Source organism: Emydura macquarii, unplaced genomic scaffold, assembly GCF_026122565.2.
Source record: "Emydura macquarii macquarii isolate MOO-44397 ecotype Brisbane River unplaced genomic scaffold, CSIRO-AGI_Emac_v2 contig_973, whole genome shotgun sequence".
Classification (NCBI taxonomy): Eukaryota; Metazoa; Chordata; order Testudines; family Chelidae; genus Emydura; species Emydura macquarii.
The window spans coordinates 540,668-567,726 of record NW_027131110.1 but is presented as its reverse complement, the minus strand read 5'-3'; the positions used below and the strand labels follow the sequence as shown (position 1 = coordinate 567,726).

The following is a 27,059-nucleotide window of genomic DNA, read 5'->3' as shown; positions in this document are numbered from 1 at the left end:
GCTCGTAGGTAAACCTTGTACCATCTACAGACATCCCTCTTCCTCTTTCATATTTACACCCTGCAGATACTTGTGTGCAGTTATCCTGTTTGCCCCTTAGTCGATGCTTAGCCAAACTGTATATATTTAGCTCTCTCAGTCTTCCTTCATAAATCTGAGTCCCTCCAGCTCCTTAATCATTTTTTTACTCTTCTCTGAAATCCTCCCTTCCTTTCCCAAAAGGCTTTTTTTTTTCCTGGCAGCATTAAGCCCAGAACTAGTATCTAGCATGGTAGGTGTAGTTTCATTAGTGCTATCGCAAAGAACACTATGGCTGCCTCGCTCTGTAACGTGATGCCTCTGTTTGCAGTTCAAGATTTCATGGGCTTATGTGACTGCATTGAAAGTTCATATCTAATTTTCTGTCTGCTGTCCCAAGACTTTGTCTACACTGCAGTCAGAGGTGTGACTGCAGCCAGTATAGACATACCCAAGCTAGCTTTCATCTAGCTTGCTCAAATAACAAGAGCAATACAGCTGCGGCAGCACGGAAAGGCCATCCAGGACCCTGGGTAGGTACTCAAGAGGCCAGCCCATGCTGCTGTGGTGTCACTGCTAGCTAGCCGGCTAGATCAGAGCGAGCACTGGTATGTCTACATGTGCTGCAGTCACAGGTCTGACTGCGGTGTAGACCGACCTTATGTTGTGATGTACCACATTGCTTTTAGGTGATTCTTGGTTTTAAACAATGACTTAGAACACTTTACAATTTCAGAATAACATAATGTGATGCAGTGGGAATATTCTGTAATATTTTTCTGAGTCCTGGTTGTGTGTCAGGTACCGTGGGAATGGAAAACATCTGTTTGCTCTCAGGGCAGGCTAAGAGACACAGGTGTGGGTGTTGCGGCTTGCCTAGCTGTCTGGACGTTGGCCAGTGCAGCATGTGAAAAGACAGCGGCAAATCTAATTGTCCGAACGTTTACATCCACCAACCAACGACTCAGGGGGATTTGGATTTCCCCACTTCTCAGCAGGGCTCAGTCTGACCAAGGAGGTCAGAGGAGAGACAGAGCTTGAACAAAGGGGTTCACTGCAGCTTGGCTGGGCTCCAGACTAAGCAGAATGGACTGGGCTTTAACCTTCAGTTCTTTGTTACCCACCAGATTTCCTAGGCCGTGTTCCAGTTAACTATTAAACTGACTGTTTTAACAACGCTGTGTGAGCGTCACTGCAAATGTTTGGTGAGGGGCATTCGTTCCTGAAGAGTGTACAAGTCTCCATCAGGAATCTGTTTCAGTTGGACTCGCTGAATGGAGCTCACAGAGTGAAACAGTGGTGCTGAAGGCCCAGAGGTCCAGTCAAGGGAGGCGGTGAAGCTGTGTGGCTTACCTTGAGCAAGAGTGAGACCCGTTGGTGGCGTGGCGCACTGAAGACTGTTCCAAAGCTGGGGCATAGCACCAGTCCTGTGGATCCATGACATGTAGTGAGACAGCCCTTCTCTAGCACCTTCCATCTTTGGCTCTCCAAGCACTTTCACTAGGCATTGTATGGCAATTCAATAATGCTCGCAAATAGACAAGTATTGTGCCCGTTTTATAGATGGGGAAAGGGAGGCATGTTGAGGCTGCGTGACTTCCCCAAGGTCAGCAAGTCAGGGGCAGAACTGGAAGTAGAAGAGGCAAGTGGCACACACGCTCAGTTTGGTCAGCTTGACATGCCCTTTCTACACACAGGCCTATCACACGTCATTTAAAAGTTTATGATGTCTACTTTAAGACGAGCTCTGATGTGGTGCCGTTACAAGTGACACATCAACATATTAAAATGACTGTTTTGAAATATTTCCATCTGTTTCTGTTAGTTTAATGACTGTATTATTTCAAGACCTACAATTGGATTTCTTTGTCACCTCCTAGCCATCACAACAACAGTCTGAAGGGTGAAGCAAAATCTAATAATTTGTACTGGTATCAATGAAATGCAATAGAGCTGGTGACATTTCTACTCACATTATCATCATCCTCTTGTTCATCATGATCATCTCTTGAGATGTTACCACCGTCTTCCTTTCCTTGGCACGCACACAGGTCTGTGCAGCGACGGTTGTTCTGACTACAGACGCAGTTTATTGTGCAGCGACCCCTGCCGTTACAGGCACAGACAAGGTCTTGTGGAAGCTCAGATGCCATCTGGCCCTTGAAGAACCCAGGAAGAAGTTCATCATCCACAGACAGGGCTGTCCCAAGGGGGGGTGCAGGGCCTGGGGCAAACCATACTGGGTGAGTCCCCCACCTGGCTCCCGCCCGGTCCCAACATACAGCTGGGACCCTGGTGGCAGCTGCCCACCTCCCACCTTGTCCTGGCCAGGAAGCAGGCTGTTAGCCAGTGATGTAATGCAAAGTTCAGTTGTCTACACTTGCCCCATCCCAGAACAGTCAATAGAAACAATCCAAGACAGTTGCAAACAATCAAAATTACTTGGAGGTAAAAAGGAACATTATAGCAGACAGGGGATCATCCAGTATGTGGACAAAGATAAGACTGATTCAGAGTATCACAAGGTAGAGAAAGACGCTCTTCTTGCTGAGCGAGGCGTTCTCATGAAAGATTGGATACTGGTTCCTGGGATGCCAGCCAGCTCTGCAACAGATTGTATTTTTGGGTGGGGGGAAACTACTTTATTAGATAGGAAACTATTAATTAGCATAGGCCCTAGTTTGTGTTTTGTGATTGTTTGATATTGTAACCATTTGTTTCCATCACACTCTTGTTTCTAGTGGAATCGCTATTCTTTTTAAAATAAATCTTCTTTTGTTTCATTGCAAGTGCTCACAAGTGCTGTGCGATGCGCAGAGCGGTAACTGAAGGTAAAACTGGTAAGCTGGGGTAGGCTGCTTCTTGGGGGACAGAGGATTGGGGATTTCTGTGAGGAGCCAGTGTCAGGGACCAGCTGTCACAAGTTAGGGAACACTGGGCACCTCTTAACCTGCAAGGCAAGGGCTGGCATAGCCTGGAGGAGAGTGTGTGAGTGGCTGGTAGGCTGGTGGTGGTAGAAACCTGACAGCCAGTGTTCACAAGCAAGATACCCTTTCACTGGAGGCAGGGGTGAGGAGGGTGACTCTCACTCCTGGGCATGCTGAGAACTGTCTAAGCACTAGAAAGACTTGTAATGCATTAACTGGCAACCTACCTTCCAAACAGGCAGGACAAAGGGGAAATTATATATATATTAATCCCCTGTTCTCTGGTTCTGTCAGAAATGGAATGTCCCCAGTGCTGGCTTTGCACCAATCTGCCTATAAAGACTTTACAGGTGTGACGGGGTGTGACGGGCACAGCCTTCTGCTCCTGTCTTCTCTGATAAATGGCTCTGACACCTCCGCTCTGTAACCACCACTCTATATTTTATTTGTGTGTTTGGTTTATCAACCACCACCCTCTTACAAGTCCCATGCAGCAAGAATATTTACAGTGTCCTATAATCATGAGAGAGGGAAGAGACCTCTCCACTCGGAGATCTCCCTTCACCCTGGCCTCTCCTCCCTGCATTTCTTTCCTATTCTTGCAGTTAACAGGCTAATTGGCTCCTCAGCTCTCCCCAGCCCAGGCTGATCCAGTAATTAGCCACTCCTTCCCTCAGCCAGGCTCTCTCTGGGGGAACTAATTGGATTTACCATCACCAGAGTGCTGGTTCAGCAGCTGATTCTCAGCACTCAGTCACCCCCCCACCCCAATGGAAAAGTTTCTCCTTTCACGAGCTCTCCTCCTTTTGCCAAAGGTGCTGCTCTGCTTGAGTCCTCCTTTGCCCTCAGACTGGTCCTCCAGGGTCCCCTGATGAGGTCCACCCATTTTCCACTGCAAAAATCACATTTGGTGGGTGGGGATCACCCCCATAATTCTGTCTCAGGCCCCAGGTCTTTGCACTGGAGCAATCTGACGGGGCGAGAGCGAAGCAAGCATCCCCTGTCCTATGTGGCAGGGTCTGTTGGCAACCCTGTCCTCCTGGTTAACCAGGGTCCCAGACTTTCAAATAACTCCTTTCGTCATTCGTGGGATGGGGCTTCTAGTAACTGCCCGACTCCCTCAGTGAGTTGGGTTCTCCTGATCCTGCAAGACTCATTCTATGTTTTCTTCTTCCTCCCACTCTTTCTTGGGGGTGGGCAGGGCTCTCTTATCTTTACTTTCACGCTGGCTTATGTTCCTTTAGCTAGTGTTTTCCAACCCCTCAGTCTAGTGTCTTCTTCCACTTTCCCGAGGGTCTTATTACTCTCTGCGAGGTGCTCTGGATCCCAGCTGCTTCCCTCATAGGAAGGGGCTCCAGTCCATGCCTGGTATGATGGGGTGGGACAATGTGTCCACTACTCCAATCCGTTTCCATCTAAACTTCCACCACCCCTCAAGGGCTACCTTGGCCATAGGACAGAGGTTCTTATCCCATGGATGTTTTCAAGGTACAGCCCTGCTCCCAGGAGCATCCAGTGAGGCTTCACCAATTCCTTCTTGGAAGCAGTGTCCATTAGATCGCTTTGACATCTCCTCCCCACCTTTACAGAAACAGGAGGTGGTTTCTTTTTCCTTCCATGCCGCAGAGTCCCTGCCCAACCACAGAACTCTGCAAACCCACATTCCAGCTAAGGGCAGTCTTTTTTTACATGTCCTTGATGCCCACACCAATAAAACAGTACCCTGAGTCCCAACCAGAGTCCCCCTAGGTTCTTCCCTCTTTCCGGCCGGGGGTTCTCTGATCCTCTTCCCCAGATCTGGGCCTTTGAATTGTTAACCCTATTTCCAGGGGATGTCTGCCTGCCTCTATGAATTCTTCTGTGAGTTTAACTGAAACATCTAGGGCAGTGGTTCTTAACTTTTCCAAACTACTGTATCCCTGAAGCCTGAGTCCCACCCCCACGGGGCTGAGGCATGTAACTTAATTTCATGGCACCCCTGTGGCTCCAGGCAATTGCCTTTCTTGCCACCCCCAATACCAGCTCTGCACTTGCAACCCCTCTAAAACCCCAGGTTAAGAAACACTGATCTAGGGTGACTGGCTGATGCATCCTGACCTGTACCCAGGTGTTGTTAGGGACGGTCTGCAGGACCTGTTCTAAAATTACTAGATGCGTGATCTCACACACAGTCTGAGTATCTGGCCTCAACCAATGGATGGTCCAGTCCATCGGTTTCCAGGCTAATGCCTGGGGCCATAACACCCCAGTTCATCTAGTGACCCAAAATTTTGGCTGGAACTTGTCAGCAGATAAGCCCACCGTGCCTACCTTAATCACATCATGGTCCCATGGTCGCTTGTCATTTAAAACCTTGTAGGTTTCCCAAGCTTCCCCTGTCAAGTAGGGTGCTAACTATAGGGCCCAGGTTCCCTTGTACAAACCTGCACCTGTAGCTACTCTCTCAAAAGTGAGCAAGAATCTGTCAGGGTCATCTGCAGAGCCCGTCTTAGAGAGGCCTATACCGCCTGTGTCCGGTTGCTGTTCCCCGCTGCTGGACTCACCACACCTTGGAATAGCTGCTGCTGTGTGAGGCCTTGCTTTTGAATCAAATCTTGCAGGCTTTTCTGTTACTCAGCCTGCCGGGCAAGCAGGGACTCTCTGTCCAGGTGGTGTGTGTGCTGGAAGGATTGCAGGTCTTCTGCATCTCCTTCTGCTGTTCTGCAAGCCCCTGCAATGTCTCTTCCATTGCCTCGACTGCCGAACCACTGCCCCGGCAGGTTCTCTGTCAGCATGGATGAGGCAGATCCTGTAAAGGTCCCCCCACTTGCGACTCTGCTCCTGTCTTCTGTAAATGGCTCTGACGCCTCTAGTCTGTAACCACCACTGGGTACTTTATTGGTGTTCTTTGTTTTATCAGCCACCACCCTCTCACATTCCCATGCAGCAATTCTGTTTAGTGTTGTATCATAAGAGAGGGAAGGGATCTCTCCATGCAGAGATCTCCCTTTGGCCCGGCCTGGCCCCAGCTCTTCCTTCCTGTGCTCCTTTTCTACTCTTGGAGTTATCGGTTCATTAGCTCCAAGCTCTCCCCAGTCCAGGCTGCTCTAGTAATTAGCCACTCCTTCCCTCAGCCAGGCCCTCTCAGGAAGACTAATTGGATTTCCTGTGACCGGAGTGCTGGTTTTCCACACTCTTACGGGGGGGAAAAGATGCTTGTAAAGCTGTGCTCTATGCTGTGGCCCGTGGGTTGGGTTTGGTGCTCTATAAAGCAATTGAATGTTGCTTATTTTCATGTATGTATTTATTTATTTGTATTACCATTGCACCCAGGGCCTTAGTCACAGATCAGGACCCCATCGTGCTAGGTGCTGTAAAAACACAGAACAATAAGATGGTCCCTGTCCCATGAGGCCTACAATCTAAGTATAAGACAAGAGACCAAAGTGAGTGCCCAATTATTCCCTTTTAATAGGAGATAAATGGGTTAAGAGCTCAGACCTAAAGTGATTGGAATGGGGTTTCCTTAGTAAAATGATGAGGTTTCATGTAAGGTTTTATTTTCAAATCCTCCCATTCATACGTTCTCAGGAGGATTTTAGTGGGTAAATATCACCTACAAACTAGATTTCCACATTTCAACCCAAATCAGCCTCTGGTGGAATCTGCTGGTCCTTTGGCTGTTGTGACAGAGAGCAATTCTCACCACTGCTGACATAGCTGGAGTGAGGAAATTTGCAGCCAAGCCTGCACGTCTGTGGCTGTGTGTACCTTGGGGAAAACGCATCATGTTAGAAACTGTGTTAATTAACATGATGTTAAACATCACTTACCAGCTATGATAGACAGCCCTAGGGATAACCATATCCAGCTGTGAGTGTCCTTGTTCACATTAAGGGAAAAATCATGTTGGTTAATATGATTTCTAACATGATGCAATTTCCCAGTGCAGACAAGGCCTGTGTGTTTGTTATTAATAGGTGTTGCTGTCATCTCTGTCTCCTGGGGGAATCTGAAAAGTGAGAGAACAATGAGGATTAGTTGGAGCATGTGTGTGATGCAAATTGCAGCGTTTTGTTCCTCACAACTCTGAACAATATTATTGTCCAGAAAGGGATGCGCAGAAAGGAACAATCCGGTTCTTCCATGAGGAATTCTGAGAGAGTTAAATCTGTCCACTGCTGCCAGCTGACCTGATCAGTGCTCAGAGTTAATCTTATTTTGGAACTTCAGGATTCTCTGTGTGGATGGTTGTCCTTGAATTCCTCATAGGCTCTTTGAAGTTGAAGGTTTTGCCATGGGTTATTTATATCCCCCTAGATTTGCAATAAAATCTTGGCTCTGATGCAGAGGTTACAGTAACTTCTGTCTAAACTAACACAATGTCCATTTTAATCCAGGTGTTTCTTGGATGGACAGCTTCACTATGAGACCTGGGCCTTGTTTACAATGGGGATTTGCCCCAATTACAACTCAGTGTAGCTGCACTAGCACAAACCCTACTGGAGGCAGGCTAAGCTGCAGTCTGCCTGGATGCTGCTTACTCTGATTTCAATCTTAGGTACAAATCATAGCATATATAGTGGTTTTGCATCTCTAGTTGAAATCCTCAGTGTAAGCTAGGCCCTTATGTTGCGGAAGGGGTCTTATAAAAAGCAGTATCCTGTAGTTCAGCCTGGGGTTGTTATTTGTACTTTCAGCTCTAAGGCAGGGCTTGATTCTTTACCCCTTATGTGAGTAGAGTCCCACTGAAGTGCAGATGAGTAAGAGCTGCGGACTGGACTGCAGCACGACCTATTAACATTCAATGATCTTAGTGTGATTTATAGGTATAAATTATGTTAATTTCAACAAAAAGTGGAGCCCTTGGTTCCAGTCCCAGTGACACTAATGTCTCGTAACTAAAATGTCCCAGGCAAAGAGGAGCTGATTACTAAAGTGATAATCCTATTCTATTTAGCAGGATTTAGAAATCCAAGGCATAATAATTGCATTGCACGCTTATGAATGAGGCTTTGTGCCAAAGGATCTCAAAGCACTTGAGAAACTTAGTGATGTTATTATTTATTTCTGTTTCTGCTGGAGGCTGCATCGTGCTAGGTGCTGGACAAACAAAGGCCCAGAAGAACTTAAAATTGAAAGGGATGGCTTTACTTACTACCGAAATTACAGATTTATCACAGAGTGAGACAGTCTCTGCTGGTGTAAAGTTGGCACAGCTCTGTTCAAGTGCCAAATGACACCAATGGAAAACTTGGCCCACAATCTCTTTTGTGACCACCTTAAGTGCAGCGAGACTGTACTCTGAAAAGTGACTCTCTAAGGGTGGCCTGGTGCATTTCGCTGTTACTTGTCTCATTGACTCCAGAAAATAGGTTGCTCAATTTCCAATATGAAAGATGTTTCGTTTTCTTTTGTCTAAGTGCCAGCACTGCCCAATGAAAGCTGGGTTCCTAGCACCTGCACTGCTCGTGACAATCTCCCGTCAGAATTCAAACTGTTCCACAAGGAACTGTAGCATCCTGCTCCCTTTGCTTGAGCTGTATTGACTTTTTGCCAGAGGAAAAAGTTGTGAAAACTTGTTCTGGTCATTTGAAGCCTGGAGGCAAGATTCTGACTACACTCAAGGGAGCAGTGTCATTGAAGTCAATATGGGTTTGTAAGCTCTTTGGGGCAGGGGTTGTGGTTTTGGATGGGACACAATACCTCACGCAATAAGACAAGGGATTTTCAGACCAGAAGGAACTATTAGATTAGCTAGTCTGAAAAGCCATTAAATTTTACCCGGAAACCCCTGTATTGAGCCCAAAGACTTTAATTCTACTAAAGCATGTCAGACTTCAAGAGACTGAATTGTTCGGTGCCACAGGCAGAGAACAGGAGAGATCAAGGTGCCACCAAATGCCTGAGGCCTCCACAATGGGAGGGAATTGATTAGGCGGGATCTGCCCAGATATCCCAGCTGGCAATCCATGCTGTGGAGGAAGGTGAATTCCCCCAAGTCCTTGCCAATCTACCTGGAGTAAATGCCTTCCCAATGCCAAATCTGGCCATCAGTTTGACTCTGAACATGTGAGAATGACATGCCAGCCAGGCATCTAGACAGAGGATTCTCTGTACCAAATCAGAGCACTGGTCTACCCTGTCCGGTATTCCATCTCTGCTGGGAGATTGGTCTCAGCCAATCTCTCGTGCTTCTGGGGAAGGTGAAAAGACACAAACCCAGAATCCATTTAGCTAATTGTGTCTCAGCAAAAAAAAATTCCTGCTGGATGAAGCCATGGTCTTAATTCAGAGCTGCAAGCATTATGAGCATGTTAAGGGCAATATAGGCCATGCCATTCTCTCCGTGGCCCATGAAGGAAGGCAGTGAACGGGAGGATTCAGAGATTCACAGATTCCAAGGCCAGAATGAACTCTCATGATCATTCAGCTTGCCCCCCTCCGAATTTCTCCAAGAAACTAAATTAAAGCATATCTTTTCGTAAGATTTCTAATCTTGCCTTGAAGGCTCCAAGCGATGGGGACTCCACCATCTCCCTTGGTAAACTGTTCCCGTGTTTAATCACCCTCTGCTGGGAAACTGCATCTTACTTCAAGGTTGTATTTGTCCAACTTCAGTGTTCAGCCATTGGATCTTGCTATGCCTGTGTTAGCTTTCGTTGACCAGACTTGTAATCCTGTCAAAAAAACAAAACAAAACCCAAAACCGCAAAGAGGTTTGTTTGATAAGACCTACCTTCCATGAAACCAAACTGACTGGCATGTATTGTATTTTTAGCCTTTAATTCTTTGTTGATAGCATCCCAAATTAACCATTCCATTATTTTACCCGGGATCAACATTGGGCTAATCACTATATAACCCTGATCACTCAGGACTTTTTAATGCAGATTAGCAGTTTATCAAGTGGGTGGCAACTAACTACATTTCACACAGATTTTTTGGTTGTTTCCGCCTGCCGTGTAATAGAATGTTTGTTCGAGGTTTTTTTGGCCTGGAAATTGGTTTTTCTGAGGTCTGACTTTGTAGTTGCATAATAGGCTTCAGTAAGATTTCCATTCCCACCCTGTTTTCTTGGCAGGATTCTAGTGGGCAAATATCACCTGCAAGCTTGATTTCCACACTTTGAGTCCAAATCAGCCTCTGGTGGAATCTGCAGGCTCTGTGGTGTGCGTGACAAGGAGCGGTTCCCAGCCAAAGTGAGGAAATCTGCATCTGTGTGCCAGCCACTGTGTGTGTCTCTCCTGGGAGAATATGAAAAGTGAGAGGACAGTGAAGATTTGATGAAGCAAAACTGAAATGTTTTGTTGGTCAGCCCTACACAGTGTCGGTGTGTTGAAAATGAGCAGGCCACATTGAAAGGAACAATCCTGTTCTTTAAACAAAAAACTCTTTCCCTTTGACTGAATGCAAAATCACAGCCAGGATTCTAGCCATGGGTTTGAATGATTTCCTTCCAGAAATTCGCACAGGAAGATCAGCTTGGCTTAATGAACAGCAGAGTTAGGGCTGATTTAATGCAAGGGAAAAATTCATCTGAATCTGCTACTTATCGGACACCCCCAGTAGCCTTCACTAGATTAATGTATTTGTCAAAATTTTCAACCCTATCAACTGGCAGTGAGAGAAAATGTTGCACTGAAGCCACATTTTCCTTGTCTGGTGTCAACATTTGATGAATGGAATTTTCTCCCCAGCATTTCAGCTGGGAAGGGAAGCTGAGCAGATCTGTCTTTCATGTCACTAGCAATGCACATGTGGCAGCTGATAAGCACTGATGGAGTGCTTCCACAAAGAAGAGAATGCAAGGTTAGTCTTCCTGGAAATGACCTCTTCCTTATCTGGTGAAACCTTGTCTCTTCTCTCCTGCTGTTGCTCTCTGAGATAGGGTACCCTGGGAAAACGCCAAGCTTCCAAACTAGCTGGAATTAGTCACTTGTAGGGAACATCTCTGACAGACCAGACACTTATACTTGCTTTTCCAAATCACAAAGCATAAAAAGCTGAAATCTATTGTGTTGCTGCCTAAATTTTGATTGTCTAATAAGGGAGGGGGTGGATGAAGCATGGCAGTAGAAATCAGGAGACTAGGGTCTATTCCTGGCGCAGCCACTGACCTTGCTACATAACCTCGGGCAAATCACTGCACCTCTCTGTGTCTTTTCCCCATCTGTTAAATGAAGATCGCTTCATAGGGGTGTTGTGAAGTTCAGGTAATGTTTGCAATGAGCTTGGAGATGTTCCAAGGAAAGATATTAGAAAAGTGAGCAGTACAATGCCTTATTAAGAGTTAACGAAGGACCTAGGAACGTAGCTATTTTTACCCTTCTCCCTACTGGGCACACTAGAAACTTCACAAATTGTCTGCTTTGGGATCCCATTTCTCCTGGGACTCCTGCCTCAGAGGACTTCAGCAATTCTCTCAGGCAGATACACAGACACACTTCGCAACTCATCTAAGAAAAGAAGCCATCACTTTTGTCACTGTATTGTAGTTACCATTGTTATTGTCTACATCTGCCAGGCCTACTGATGTATCTCTCTCCTAGCATTCCAGAATGAACCAGTCACAGCCTAGTTCTCCAGTTCTGAATATTGAGCAATACCATATTGAAACAAGTCTTGCTGCGCCTTTTAGCAAACTCCCTATCGTATCATCTCTCCTCTGGCTGCCTATTGTACTGCAGAGTAGCAACCCAATGTTTAGTGAGCCAAGACACTGATAACTCGGTTTGCACTGATTTTCCTCTCACTCCCTTGTGGCGTAACCCGCGTTTCAAAATTATACTCAGATCGGTGTGTAAAAATCTGATGGCTAGAAAAGGTGCTCCTGGAATATGATGATAGAAGAACACATTGCTGAAATAGCTTTGATTAACTGTCTGTAACAAGTGCCAGATTTTTCCCTAAAACACAGAGTGAACCAGAAATGAATATGCCGGGCAGCTACAATGTACTCAACAAAAGAGAGCCATATTGATAAAGGAAAGGAGGATTTTCTAATGGTTAAACAATGGACTGGGACGCAGAAGGCTGGGACCCTTGTCCTGGCTCTGGCATTGACTTTGACTTCATGGACAAGTCACTTGAGGCCTGATTTTCAAAAGTGCTGGGCTTTTTGACAGGTGATGTCAGTGGGAGCTGCCGGTGCTGTGCACACCTGAAAATCAGAGTCTGCACCAAATTCACCCTGATGTATAAGTCCAATGAAGCCAATAGAGATATACCTGTCCTGAGGTCAGTTTGGTCCCTGCTGCCTCAGTTCCCTCATGGTAAAATGGAGATGTATGTTGTGATGCCAAATAATCAATGTTTGTCCAGTGCTTTGAGATTCTTGGAAGGTGCTAGAGAAGAAATATTACAGTTGAGGAAACATAAAGTGTTTTGCCTGGGAATCCTTATAAATGGAGACTTGAATGTAATAATAATTCTTCTCTAGCAGCTGCCAAGAATCCCAAAGTGTTTGAGGCAGGGGTTGGGTGGTAAAGCACAGGCCTGAGTAATGGGAGTTCTTGGTGGTTCTAATCCCACTTCTGCCATTGACTCATGGTGTGAGCTTGGGCGACTCTCATTTTGTCTCTGTACTACCTGAGTTTCCTTATCTCTCAAATGAAGACAATACTGACCTGCCTCCCATAGGAACCCTGCAAGGGCCGGAAAGGGCAGGATAATCTTTGATGAATTTATACTTTCCATGAACTGCCCAGCTCCTGGGTTGGCCTGTTGATAGTGCTCTCTGTAACTGCAGGCACACCTGGCTTGTGGGTGGTAGCTACATTGGATGAATGAATGTTGCCAAGTGACTGGTACTGCTGGCGGCTAAAAAAATTCTTAAGAAGGTGGCAGTCATAAATCCTCCCCCACCCCTGAAGCCGAGATGAGTGAACTGTTGACAGCAGAGTACGTGGGGGAAATGCTTAGCTCAACCGTGGCAAAGAACAGGGTCAGCACTTGGATACCATGGCACTGGGTGCTATACAAAGCCCTGAGATAGCCCAAAAGATCTACATCTCATAACCTTAGTCCCGCATACAATGGCTGCCTCCCTCCAAGGTTTCTTGGCTTGTGTCCGGATCCCTGAGCCATGACTGGGTGCAGGGTTTACGTGGTGCACATCCGGCTGAGGGGATGGTTACTGAGCGCTGGATGTAGAGGAGAGTTTTGTGACCACCTCAGTCATTCCTCCTTTCTCCCCATCCCAGACAGCTCGTTATGTCCAGACTCTGCCCTGGGGAGGTTAGAGACTGCTAGACACAAGATCTAGTCAGGCTAGGTTCACCAAGAGCTATTGCTAAAATGCCCTGCTCCTCCGTTGCCGAAAGGAGAGTGGACGTTAGGGAAGGTACAAAGAGCCAGTGTTACATGTGACGCAATAGAGAGTCCGGAAGGAGAGCTTGTCTCAGCACAGGATGGGGAGCCAGTCACTCCTAGAGCCTAATCTAGGCTACTACACAGACACTCTGTGGCTTTGGGTGTGAGATAACAATAATGCCACCTGGTTCCCTGGGGTGATGCGAGGACCCATTTAATTGTTGTGTTTTTTAAGGTTCTGTGAACTCGAAAAGCCACAGAAGGGTTCAATGTCTGGCTGTTGCTATTCCTGGCTGTTCCTTGGGAGTTTCTGCTGGCAAACCACAGGAAGCGAAATGTGTCCCGCCATGTGTAAATAGAACGGGCTGACTCAGTTGCTGTGCACGATCCAGCTGGCTATCGACTTGCTGAGGGTGTTTAGATTAGACTTGATCAAAATAGGCCACAGACCCACTTGGGACTCCATTGGCATCACTCTTCTGCAGCTGTTTGCTTGTGTAATCTAATATTTGCCCCTCTTCCAGGGAGTCAGTCTGGCAGCAGCGAAAGAGCGGGGACAGCTCGTGTTCTTGGAAGGCCTGAAGTCCTGTTTTGACGTCTTGTTTGGTGAGGAGCAGCCTTTGGGGCAGACCAATCCCCTTCAGTTCATAAGGTAATGGTCTGGTGCTTTGAAAGAGGTACAGCTAGTAACTCTTGGGATCAGACATGCCCCCACCTGTTGTGATGCTGAGTTCTCAGTCTGGCGCTTAGTGGACTGGTGTTTGTGTCACAGGCACCGCCATCACCGCTGCAGAAATGAGGGCAAGGATTGGGACTGAACTCCCTTCCTACCCCTCCTTTGTGGGGCAGGGCGGAGGCAGCATTAGCCGGGCAGAGTGCGTGTGTTAAGTTTGCGCTGTACCTGCTGTGTGGTGACATAGAATGACTTGGTCTCATGGGCTGTCAGTCCAGCAATTCTCATCAGCGTTAAATTCACACTCGCAAACGCAGATGAATCCAAACCCTGACATCCCCACAACATTGCTAAGACGACGCCTTCCCCTCTCTCTCCTGGCGGCTGAGAGAGCGATTGTGCTCCATCCCTCCTGCCACTGAGGGCCAAGGGAGTTGGTCTCCTCTGCCCCTGCCCTCCCCCTCACTCTCTAGTTTGCCTGCGAGCTGTAAAGTGCTGAGTGAGTTACTGAAACCAAGGCGCTAATTAGAGGGGAATCTTTCTCTGATCTGAAGCTCAGCTGCATAAGCCAGCACCACAGCTCAGAACGGAGCTGCTAGTCCTGTCTTCTGATGAACAACTCCCAAGGCCGGTGCCTGAAGACACTTGTCTACACACTGTATCTGACCCATTATCTCTGTTCAGAAGCAAACGAAATTAAGGCAGTGGAACCCGCCTCTAGTATGGGTAGTTACAGCTGCATAAAGGTGCATGTATCAGTGCAAAGCACATTTATGCCAGTGTAACTCCATCCACGCAAGGGAGGCTTTAACTATGGGAATGTCTACAACGGAGCTGGAGGTATAATTTCCAGCTCGGGTGGACAGACCTGCACGAGCTCTGCCTGGGTTAGCATGCGAAAAGGAGTGGAGTGGAGGCTGTGCAGGCAGCGAGGTGGGCTAGCTGCCCCAAGTACCATCCCATCTGAAACCCTAGGTATGTATCAGAGCAGCTAGCACCACTCGCCACCCATTGGACTGCAGCATCCCATATTGTGAGAGTGTCTGTCTGAGCTGGAAATTACAGCTCCAGTGTAGACCTGCCCTTTGTCCGCTTCTAAGCCGATATCCCCACCACTGAAGGTTTTTAAGAACAGGTTGGACAAACACCTGTCAGGGATGGTCTAGGTTTACTTGCTTCTGCCTCAGCACAGGGGGCTGGATTTGCCAACCTCCTTGAGATCCTTCCAACCCTACATTGCTGTGATTCTGTGCTATAGATAATGCAGTCCAAAAACCATGTTCAGACCAGGCCAAGTGAGACTTTCCTCTTCCTCTCTTCCAGCGGAGATGGCTCCAACTTGAAAACCATGTATGAGTTTGTCCGCACATCCCTGATGCCCTCTGGTAGCGATTCCTGGAAATGCCCCGTCTTGCTGGTGGATGATCTCAGTGTTTTGCTTAGCCTGGGTGTGAGACTGGTTGATGTGTTGGATTTCATCCATTACTGCAGAGTTACAGTGTGCTCCCACTTAAAGGTACTGCTGCTCTCTCTGTGTAGCATTCCCAAAGTTCAGTAACTTTACAGCCTGCTTCACTAGGTGGTGCTCTTACTTCTGAGTCAGTGCTGCTGAGCAGAGGAGAACAGGCACCCTGCGCTGTGGGGATGAGCAGAGTCCCTGACTTCTTGTGGCCATTAAAGATCCTGTGGCACTCCCTGTGTGGGTGGGGAGTTACCCTCTGGGATCCTGGCCAGATTCCAACTCAGGTAGTTCCATTTCATCTACCTAGATTCCCTCTGCTGTTTCAATTCAGTCTGACTCTAGAGTCTAGACAAAGATTATTTCAGAGTGCCCATCACCATAGTATTTAAGTGCCAGGAGCTGTGTGATACAGTGTTCATATCCTGTCCTAGGGTGCTGCATAGTGTTGCTGTGTGATGTTAAACATCTGCCATGTCCCACCTCCAGGCATTTGGATTTCAGTAGTCAGTAAAGTGATGACTAACCCTTCCTCATCCCGGGCTGTTGAGGCGGAATGCGTTAACAGCTGTAAAGTGCTTTGAGCTACTCAGATGGAAGAAGTGTCTATTCTCTTCACTGGATAATCTGTCTCTTATTACAGGAGTGAGGCATCCCAGGCTGAAGCTCCTTGGTGATTTTTAACACAGCAGGACCCTAAAGTGAATGTAGCCCCTACTTTCTCACTAGCCAGAGTGGAAGGTGGTGGGAGGAGGGGGAAAACTCCTATACATATGCTTTTTAAATGGATAGCGTTCCTCTGATGAAAAGAACGGATCACTAGGCAAAGGGCCATTTGAGAGCATGATGTGAAAGAGGACAACTTGAGCATGGAGGTTGGTGGGAAGAAAAATCCACACCCACTACTTTTTAAACAAGTCTACTTTGTAATGACCAAACGGCACTGTTGTATCCAGTGCACACTAAGGAGAAGGGCTGGTTCTGTTACAACTGGATCAGCTTCCCTGGGTTAAACTGTTTCACTTTAATTGGGGGGGGAAATACATAAAGCGTGCAATCAGGAATTGCGTGGTTTAAAAATTGTTATAAAACCAAAGGCGACTGGACATAGTCTAAATTTGTCTCTTTTAATATACACACCCCACTATGTCATCACGGGAAAATGCAGGGTTTTAACAGTGCGTTCCCAGAGACCAGAACATGGAGAAATCTTTGATCACTGCTCCAGGGCCATTCTTTCACTAGTTCTGAAAGCGTCTGTGCTGACCCCTTCAGATATAATTTCAACAACTGGTCTCTCAAAAGCTGTTAGTAGAGAGGAATTATCTGTGTTTACACTACTTTCAAGGTGGGTTTCAAAGGTATAAAAGATTGATTCCCAGAGCTACTGTTTCTTGAGAAAATAGCTCCTCAGTTCACTTCAAAATTCAAGGGAGGGAGAAAGCAAAATATTAATGAGAACAAGGTGATTTTAATGGTCTGATATCTAGTGACTTTTCAGAAGAGTATTAATTTTTAGCTCTGGTTCTTAGTGATCTATTGGACTTCAGATACAATAGATCTACTCATTCAGTTTAGCAGGACTTTTTAATTATTAAAGAACCTAGCAAGTGCCAGATCATGGACAAATGTCACTGTCAGTTACAGGATAACTCCCATTGATTGGGTTGGGAATGGAATGGAACATCCCCTTGCACAGTTCTAAAATGTTAGCCCAAGTCATTCATACAGTTTTTCAGTGTATGTGTAAATATAATACATTTCAAAAGTTCTCCTTATCTGTGTACTAGTAACTCCTGAGAGTATTACTGCTGAAAGAATCTTAAAAAATCAAATTAACCTGTTACTGTTTATGCAGTGTTTTTCTCTTCTCCCCCAATTTCCTTTAGCTTGGATCACAATAATAGACTAGCCAGTATTACCTTTTTATTCTCTTGCTCTCTGCTAATGCTGCAATGTTTGGGATGAAAATGCTGCCAAGGAATCTCTGCTTATTTAGAATATTTGTTTCCGAAGTAATTTTTTTTAAAAAAGGAAACATTTTTATTTCTGTACAAGGTAGTTTTAATTTTGAAAACTTTAAACTTCGTTTGGATTTTGACTTGATTTTAAATATTCAGTGACCAGATCCCCATGGGCTGAGGCAAAGACTCTCATGATATATTTTTAACGGAATTAATTTTGTATTTTATAAAACTTAATTTCTTTTCTTTCACAAAATGCAAACATGGACATAATGCCCGGGAGATCCCCTTCAGCTAGTTCTCTATTAGATATTTCTTTAAGGTACAGCTCACAGATAGGCTGACCAGTGTGAAAAAACGGGACGGGTGGGGGGTAATAGGCACCTATATAAGACAAAGCCCCAAATATTGGAACAGTCCCTATAAAATCGGGACATCTGGTCACCCTACTCATCACTTAGGTGTCTGCTTGGCCATACAGATTAGTTTAACTAGCAATGGCTGTTTTGTAACAAAGGTGTGATGTATTTTTAGACTGGAGAGTTATATATAAAGTTGGTTATTCTCCCACTCGGCTCTGATTCAGAACCCCGATTGACGCAGATACCATGAAGCTAAGCGGCTAAGTAGCTTAGTTAGCAATGTGTTCGTGTGAGCCCAAGTCCCTGATCTCCTCTCCTAATCCAAAATTGATTGTCATCAAGTCATTAATTCCTTTCCGATCCAGGGGAACATAGTGGTGCTAGTGCACAGCAGTGAAGATTCAGAAGATGAGGAGAATGAACTGGTCGTGAATTCCCTCTGTCACCAGAGCAACTTGATCCTTTGGGTAGAGGGGCTGGCTACCGGCTTCTGTAAAGATGTTCACGGACAGGTAAATCTCGTGAGAGCATTTTCCCTGCTCCCATTGCTGTCATGAGACACGGTAACTTACTTCAGTCACAAATAATGAATGAAGTTAATTCATTCTTCATAATGGTTAGAGCCTCAGGCCCAGCTGGGGTATGTTCTGTGTCCCTGAGGGGATGGGGTGCAAATGGCACTTTAAGCCCCTTTGTAGCTCCTGATCCAGGGACCAGTCTGGCCCCACCATAATTCAGAGCAACCTTAGGGCTAAGTTCTACCCAGCTGCCCACAGCAGCTAAGGGTGCTAGAGCACAGTGGCATTGTAGTTACATCCCCTTTCCTCAGCCACACTCCTGGGGGCTTCCGGTGGGGATGGCAGAGCCACTACACCCACTCTCTGCCACCTGGGGATTTTCCCTATAATGGGGGAATCCACAGGGGGCTGGATCTGGAGTGGTGCGAAGCAGCCAGAGCAGGGCTAGGATCTGCAAATGGCAGAACTATGACGTCAAAGTCCATGTTTTTGTGAATCTAGTGCTGGTGGAAGGGGCTGGAGAGAGAGCCTGGGACATTGAAGTTCTTTATGTCGAACAGCTGGTGCACAGGCTGCATTAGGGCAAGCTCCTGCCCTGACATTAAGGTGATGGGTGTGCTATATATTGAGATGCTTCTCCAAACTCCCCTTCAGTTGGTCTCATCCATGACCTGGCTGATCCCCTCTAGGGGTGAGAGAGCACTTCAGTTATGAGGGCCCATTTGCTGCCTGGCCTCTCTGCCAAGGCTGCCACCGAGAAGGATGTTTAGTGTCCGTTACAGTGCTTGCACAGTGCTTTCCAAAATGGCAGTGTCGACTCCTCCGGTCAAGCCAGTGGTGGATGTTAAAGGTATTTTAACACAGACGCCGTCTCATCTGCTTAGGCCTTTCCCTTGAAGAGAAGATGCTGTGATTGCAGCCACAAGGAAGCAGCTTCTCACTCTCTTTCCCTTTCCTTTGCAGTTAAAGATCATTCAGAAGGGGTCATCAGAGCTGAAAGCAGAGAGGAATCGCCTCCAAATCTACCAGTATAAAATTCAGGATAAGAATGTCACATTTTTTGCCAAAGGAATGTCAGCAGCTGTGCTGTGAATTCCAAGGCACAATTCAGTGCAGCACCTGATGCCAAGGGGAGAGCGATGCTTGATACCTGGGGGAAAGCAGGAGATGCCAGCAATACAGCCTGGCTACTTTCTCTGCACTTTCCAGGACCAATCCAGTAAATGTGCCCTGAGCATGGCGTGCATTGGCACTAGCTGATGTTTAAAACCCAGTCCTGCAGTGGAGGGATCTGCCTGAGCTGAGCTTGTTGCAGGATCGAGACCTAAATCAGTTCCTCTCCCTTTACTGTTCGGCAGCATTCCACTGTCATATACAAAGGATTCTAATTACAAAGAAGAACAAAAGGTAGAGAATTTTAATATAATTAACAGGCAGCTGCCATCTCGAGCCTCTGACACAAATTATTGTTGTTTATTTATTTGAATGAAAGTAGGCCTACCCCATCAAGATTGCGGTCCCATTGTGCTAGGCACTATGCAAATAGTGAGACAGAACCTGCCCTGAAGTGCTTGCAATCCAATTAGACAAGACAGAAGGTAGGAGTGAAGGTGTCTGTGATTGCTCTGGAAAGGCCTGGCAATCAGAGTTTCAAAATTCTAGAATTATTTCAAACTGGGTTAAGGGTTGGTTCAACCACTGAAACGTACCAAATGAGACAGCAGCTACAGGTGATCTTCACAGGTTAAAAATGGCCTGGTACCCCTCTTCTTACTGTGTGTATATAGAAGGCCTGAAAGGGCTTTGTTACATTTTTTTTTCTTCTGCTTGTTCCTACATTAGAAGTACGGGTCCCACCCTCTGTTTGTCTTGTCTATTTAGAGTGCAAGGTCTAGAGCATCTCTCTTGCTGTGTATTATATACAGCGCCTAGCACAATGGACACTCAGTCTCAGTTGGTGAATGGAATACAATCCATTACTAACAATCGTGATACATTAGCAGCTTCTGTGTGTCTGAAAAAACCCTGTTGGGAGATCATAATCTCTGAGTTTAATTTTAAAAAAATGACATGCATTAAATGATAAGTATCGTTACTGAGCTGAGCTTTTTCTGCTGACTTTTATCTTGGCTGGGACGAAAAGGAGTTTAAATAAGACGGTTCAGGGTGAGAGGGGGAAATGTTGTTGGCATTCTTGTCAGGCTCTGGCCAAATTTCTTCAGATTCCCAGGGTGTTTCTGCTAAATGACAAGACGTGAAAGAGTTAACTTTGTGGTAGTTTTAAATCTTCTTTATTGGGCTGCAGAGTTAATATTCCATTGAGAGGAAAGGAGGGACGGGAGAAAGTCACACTTCTGGTCAACTTCAGGCCTTCAATGCTATTGTGCCTGGGCCTTGTCGACAGGGCCTAGCAGGCCATGTTTATGAAGATGTGAATGAGCTGCCGTTTAGTTTGCGCTAGCAGGATCTACACAGGGCAGTTACAGTGCAATGCTCTAGTGTGTACTGCAGTTCATGCCCCTGTAGTCTGCAATGTGGGGCCAGGTAGATGAGCCCTCAGTCTCTCTCTGCTGCCTCAGGGAGCTCACAGCAGTGGGTCAGTCGGAAGACTTGCTTTGCAGCCAGATGGGCTAGAATTGGAATTTTATTTTTAAATAAAATCTTGAAACCTACAGAAATTGATGTGGTCACCAGAGATCTGCTGGTGCAGCATGCCACGGGATGCCATTCAACACGGGCCATGTGTCAATGCAGTCCATGGCCAGTGGTCAAAATTATATCACAATAGGGGCTAGAATATGTGTTTAAAACCTATCAAGCAGGCATGTAAAAAACCCAGAGCATGTCTTGTGCCTGAACAAGGGTGTAAGAATTCTTGTCTTGGTGTTAAATTTCAGCTGCACATAGTTTTCTTTAGGGCGGGTAAAAATGTTGTGTTACCTGCCCAGGTGGGCCCATTAAGATGTTGGGAATGTTCTCCATTGAATACTCATGGAGAAACTGACTGGACAGTTTTTTTGCTATTCAGTTTGACCTTTACCTCCAGCCTCCTAAACTGCCTGAGTTTGCAAGGCCCTGCACTCAGCTTGATGGCATTTTGCGCTTCTCTGTTTGAATGTAACATGATAACCTTCTGAATGCCATGTCCAGTCAATTCCAAATGGTCCGGGAACGTTCTAGATCTCAGCGGGCAGGACCCTATTGATTTTGGTGAAAATCAAAAGGAGAAACGGGGCACACCGAACCCTGCTACGTGGTTAGCAGACTCAGCAACTTCAACTGTCTAATTCAGGACTGTAATTGTCTATAGATCAAAGAGAGACAAGGTGGGTGAAATAGTATCTTTTATTGGACCAACTTCTGTGGCTGCAAGAGTCAAGCTCTCAGTCTCTCTCACCAACAGAAGTTGGTCCAATAAAAGATATTACCTCACCCACCTTGTCTCTCTAATATCCGGGACCAACATGGCTACAACTACTCTCCATATAGGCCAAAGAAACAGTTGATGGCAGCTATCACCACCTTCCAGTGCAACAACAGCCCCCATTTCCGTTCCGCCCATCCTCCCAATGGAGTTTAACATATTGACACCTTGAATGACTATGTTGCAGACAAAAAGAAAAATAATACTGGAGGGGGGACACACAGATCATGACAGGGAGCAGAAATGGCAGACTGGGGGCATGTACAACTCCTAGCAGGGGATGGAGGATGGTGGTATGGGGTAGGAGGACGTAGGGGGAACACAAAGCCCGTTGCATGAGTGGAGGGTGCAGTGAGTTCCTGCAGTAGAGAGGGATGGTGACATCCACAGAGCTATGGTGGAATGGGCTCAGTGTACAGAAGCTATGAAGCATGTGACTCACCCACTCCCAGTACGTTCTGGTCATTTAACATTCATTCCGCATGTCTCCCTACTTCAATGCCAGTAGCTGCCACTTACGGTATGTTATATGGCTAATTTTAAAGCAGTCTGTTCATGTGTGCTTTCCTACCCTGTAGAACAAAGTATAACTTTCAAAAGGCTTGGTGACATTATTGTTTTCTTGAGAGATCTGCTCTCCATAAATGTTAATCTTTGCTTGTTTCCACATTATTTTCCTTAAAAAAAATTAGAAGCAATTTTGCAGGAATTATGGCCAGTACAAACCAGCATTTGGCATTGTGTGCAAATCTGAAAGTCACTTTGAGTGGAATTAAATGATAGTTTTGCTAAGAGTCGGGAAGATATTTTTTTTAAAGGAAGACTGAATAGCGGAGGAGAACAGGAGACTTGGATGCCAGGGTGACAGGTGTTTTTGCAAGTACCTGACATGAATACATAGAACAGCTGGTGCCTTTTACACATCTCAAAGGTAATTTGGGTGTTGTGATTTGAGCATATTTGTGGCAGGGACTCCCAAGTTCCAATCCTGCCAAAGACTCTCACGATCTGCCATGCCCACATTTTCAAAAGCAGCCTCTAATTATCAGAGCCTCATGTTAGATCACTCGGGCCTGATTTTTCCAGGGGTGCAAAGCCCCCGCTGCTCCCACTGACATCTGTTCCTCCTCCAGTGTCCATCCGCTTGGAGCAGGACTAGGGCACAGTGCCTCCAGCATTTATTGGTTATTTCCATGTAACTTTGCATGTCTGGAGTACCTTAAACAGAACTCTGTGGTGTCACCCCTTAATAATATCTCTGCTCTCTCCTAATTGCTCCCTTCATGTTTTGCTCTGTGCTTTCTTGTGACACAGATGTACGCAGGCAGGCACAACACCCTGATATCTGACCAGCTTTTCAATATCTCAGTGAAGGGGGTTGTGTGGGGTCTCTGCGAAAGCTATGGTCTAGCTGACCGTCATAGTTATTGTGAGATGTTTAAGCGATATGTCAAATGTAGAATATTAGGTTTCAAAACTGTTGAGGTGAAACTAGTTATTTGAGTTGAGACGGGGGATCTCAGGGCTAACTCAATCAACACTGAGAACAGTGGACATCTGTGGAGCCAGCCTGGAGTGTACTCTCTGGAGCAGGTGCTAACTTGAGGATTTAAAAGAGAACTTCAAGAAAAGTCTCTGAAGTGGACCCCTGGGGTAAGAGACAATAGTCTGGGACTGTATAAGAGAGGAGGAAAGGGCACAAGATTTGATCTATTACAGAGGAGAGACTGCCAGCAGGGGTGTCTCATGAAAGGCGGATCTCAGCTTATTGAACTGGACTGGCACTGTAAGCATTGACCATTGGGTAAGAAACACCTTATTAGACAGGAGAGTAACTTGTTAATAAGTATAAGCTATACATTGTGTTTTATGTTTTTCTGTTATCTGTAACCTCATGTTTCCAAATCCTTATGCTTGCTTTTATTTGACTCTATCTCAAGCTGTGATAAATAAACTGCAGTTTGGTTTTATTATAGGCACATGAAAGTGTCCTTGCTAACGAGAGGGGTGAACTGGGGTGCACTGTTTCCAAAGAGGCAGCAGATTGGTGTATATCGTAGGTGTCAGAACATAAGGGATTGGACACTTGAGTGTAACAAAGTGGAGTGTAAATTGCTAGCCTGCAAGGGGAAAGAGTGATGCTTGCGGAACCTGGATCGGTGCGCGCTTGTGTTTCCAAAAGCTGGTAGTTGGGAAGGGTTTCCCCTGGTGAGCCTAGGCAGGGCTCCCTCACATTGTAAGTGGGTGGTAGTGATTCACCCTGGACAACTTGGGTAACCCAGAAAATTGTCACCCTTCTGTTATGTCACCTTTTCTGTAGAAGCTCCCTCCCTAAAATCCCTGCTTCTATAGCCTTCCTAGGTTGATTTTTGTCACATCTCTCCTTGTCTTTGGGAGTTTGAGCAATGGTTCCATGTCTCGTATTTCTCCTAGGTAGAGCCCCATTCTATTCCTATTGAAGTGCCATGAACAAAGCTCTCACTCATATCAGCTGAAGCAGGCTTGGCTCCTTAGACTGTAAAGTTATAGATCTCTTTTGTGTAATTCTAGTAAATGGGAGCTGGAAGCCCTGTTCCCAGCACAGGAGGCAATATGGAGCCAGTTCTCAGATGCCAGCATGTCATGTGTATGATGGTTCTTCCTTGCAGGAGCATTTAGGGATGCCTCCATGGGCCCAGAACAACCAGTTCCCAGTACCTTAAAGGAGCATGTCTCAGAATTTGTTTTCTATGGGAAATGTTCCCATTGACATGAAGGACATAGTGCTTGCAGACATGCTTACTCGAGCCTTGATTTTGAAAAGCTGGGTGAGAGGTCAGTATTTGGCTAGTAAACCTCTAGGGAAATGCAGGCAGTATTGATTCAGTAGGTGGCACTCTTCCCTCTGAGTCAGCCCTAAACCAGTGTCGTGGCTAGGGTGACCACTAACACATCCCCAGAATGCTGGATGCTCCAGCCTACCCCCTCTTGTGTGACCCCAACTTCACCAGCATGGTGCGTGCAGTCACACTGGTAGGGATGGGGTGGCGTGCTCTTCAAAAGGGTGTCCCCTGTCCATGATACCAGACAAAACCACATTGTTTTGTCTCAGTACTGGAGGGGGAACAAACCATTTAAAAACTGGACTGTCCAGTCGCAGCGTTGGGGTGCAGTGTGTGCTGCTGGAAGCGCGGTCTTTCAAGGCCTGACCACATGTGGTGGCTAAAGATCCTATGTCACTTTTTGCAACTATAGGAGTATTAATTAACCCCCGTCTTGACGACATTTTAACTTGGGTAATTGCATTCTGCCTCTCTATGTTCCCTCTGGAATTTCAGTTGGATAATGACATTGGAAGTATGTTTACAACAATGACAAGTATTTAAAACAAGACATGTAGTATATCAAAAAGCACTTGCTAGTAGTGGCAAACCTGTTGCAATTTTATAAAAGATGCTCCATCCCCTGATTAGGGGAACTCTTGGAGGGCAGGCATAAAATAACTTAAGCCACAGCAAACTGCAGGATACAGAGGTTAGTGCTGTGCATAATGTGGAATTTTTCAGCCCCACTTGAGCAGATGGGAAAAATGTGCCCGGAAAGAAGAGCATTGGAGAGGTACCTGGTACCTTTTTCTATTCCATCTCTTCCCTTCAATTTCTGCTTCTTTGCTTCAATCTTCTTTCCTCTGCTTCTTTCCTCCACCATTCCTTGGCCTTCCTTCTCTTCCCTGTGAATAATACCCTCCTTTCACTGTCTCTGACCATTGTCTTGTGCAGGTTGGGCACAGGAATGCCTTTGTTTTCCAGGTGTGGCTTCTGCTGCCTCTGCAAGATGTTCTTATGGGAACTACATGACCTAAGTTATCTGCTATTGGCTGAGCTCCAACCCTGCTCTCATTCTAATGGCACCACATTTGTACAGAAACGATGTCGTACTTTTGAAAACTAGTCCAAAGATAGTTTAGCTAAATTGCACGAAACTGGCAGCATGTCCTCTTTCCTGGCGTCCTGGCAGATCATTGGGCAGCTGCACTTTGCGATGACCTCCTGCACAGAGTCCTGGGAAGTCATGATGACCCAGTCACACTGACATAGTTACATTGTCCTAGCTGTGCTACAGAAGACCAGAGCTATGAGCTGATTACTTGCAGGCACCATGTGTGTCTCTGACCTGTTGAAATGTTCTAATAATCCCTTATTGGTTCAGCCTGTCTATCACAACTGTAACCTCATCTGCCAGAATGACCTCTTCAGTGTGAGAGGAAAGGTCAGACCCTGCCTCCATTAGATGAGTTCCAGCTAAGAGACACACACACGCACACAGACAGGATCAGGGTGTAAGAGAGTTAGTCCCTTCATTCCATGGTGCAGCCTTCCCACTATGAAACTGGCTTCCCTCCATGGAGGGGCAGTAGGAGTCAGGGCTGACATCACCCTGAGCTGGATGGGGCAGTTCGCATTTCCTGGTGCTATCTTTGGACAGACAACTTTTAGCAAATCAGCTTGGGAAGTCGTCTTCATAACCATGAGGCTGTTTTGTTTTTTTTTTAAATAGCAGTTTAAATTCTGCAGAAACTAACATGTAGATACTGTAGCATCATAATGTTCCACCCTTGCCCAGACTCTGTCAGCTACAGGCAGGGGGAGGTAATGATGGCAAATTGAAAAGCCTCATATTTCCCTTGGTGCTGACCTGGTCCCCTTTCTGACTTCTCCAGCAACAGTGAGGGAAGAATTGAAAGAAATTGTGCATATACATAAATAAAAATCAGGAAAATAATATACTTCTAAATAATACAGATGGCTTTATCATTAATGCTTCTGTTTGTCCCAGAGTGTATTTAGACTCCCCTTTGTGCCCACACCTATAGTATCATAACTGCAGCACTACTTTCAAGGACTGACAGCCTGGAGGCCATCCTGTGAGACATAGAACAGGGCATGGACCTAGTCCCTGGCAGTAGGGGGTATTATTACGTATTGACCTGACCAAGATGGCCTGGCATGGAGCCTTGGACTATAGCCCAATCCAACCAGCTAACCCTGCACAGAATGATGCACTCTCCTGAACGGGTCGCCGTACGTGTCATGGTGTGGTACCTCACCACAGCCACACCTGGTTTGTACCACAGCAGATGTGCACAGCACCCTGGGGCAGCCTTCATGCTGCGGTAATGCAAGTAACTCAGCGCCGGTGCTTCCTGCCCCGGTCGCTGCCTGGTTTCCAGCTCCCGGTGCCACAGGGCAGCCCATCCCTGACGGCAGCACCATCTCAGCCCGGTCCTGTCCCTGGGGCTGTGAGGTGACCCATCCTGTCCCGGACCCCAGTGCCACGTGATGTCCTGTCCCGGACCCCAGGGCCATGTGGCGTCCCATGGCTGGGGCCATGAGGTGACCCATCCTGTCCCGGACCCCAGGGCCGGGTGGCTCCCTGTCCCCT

At 46.4% G+C, this 27,059-nt stretch overlaps 1 protein-coding gene across 1 annotated transcript in view; it reads left to right on the top strand.

The window, feature by feature from the left end:
• The window catches only part of ELP6 (elongator acetyltransferase complex subunit 6), a 32,232-nt gene extending 12,793 nt beyond the window's left edge, over positions 1-19,439 (top strand). The window contains exons 4-7 of the mRNA XM_067544505.1: positions 13,763-13,890; positions 15,235-15,427; positions 18,062-18,208; positions 19,178-19,439. Coding sequence (XP_067400606.1) covers positions 13,763-13,890; positions 15,235-15,427; positions 18,062-18,208; positions 19,178-19,306 — 597 coding nt within the window. The 3' untranslated portion in view covers positions 19,307-19,439. The remainder of the gene's footprint in view (positions 1-13,762; positions 13,891-15,234; positions 15,428-18,061; positions 18,209-19,177) is intronic.
• The last annotated feature ends 7,620 nt before the right edge of the window (positions 19,440-27,059 follow it).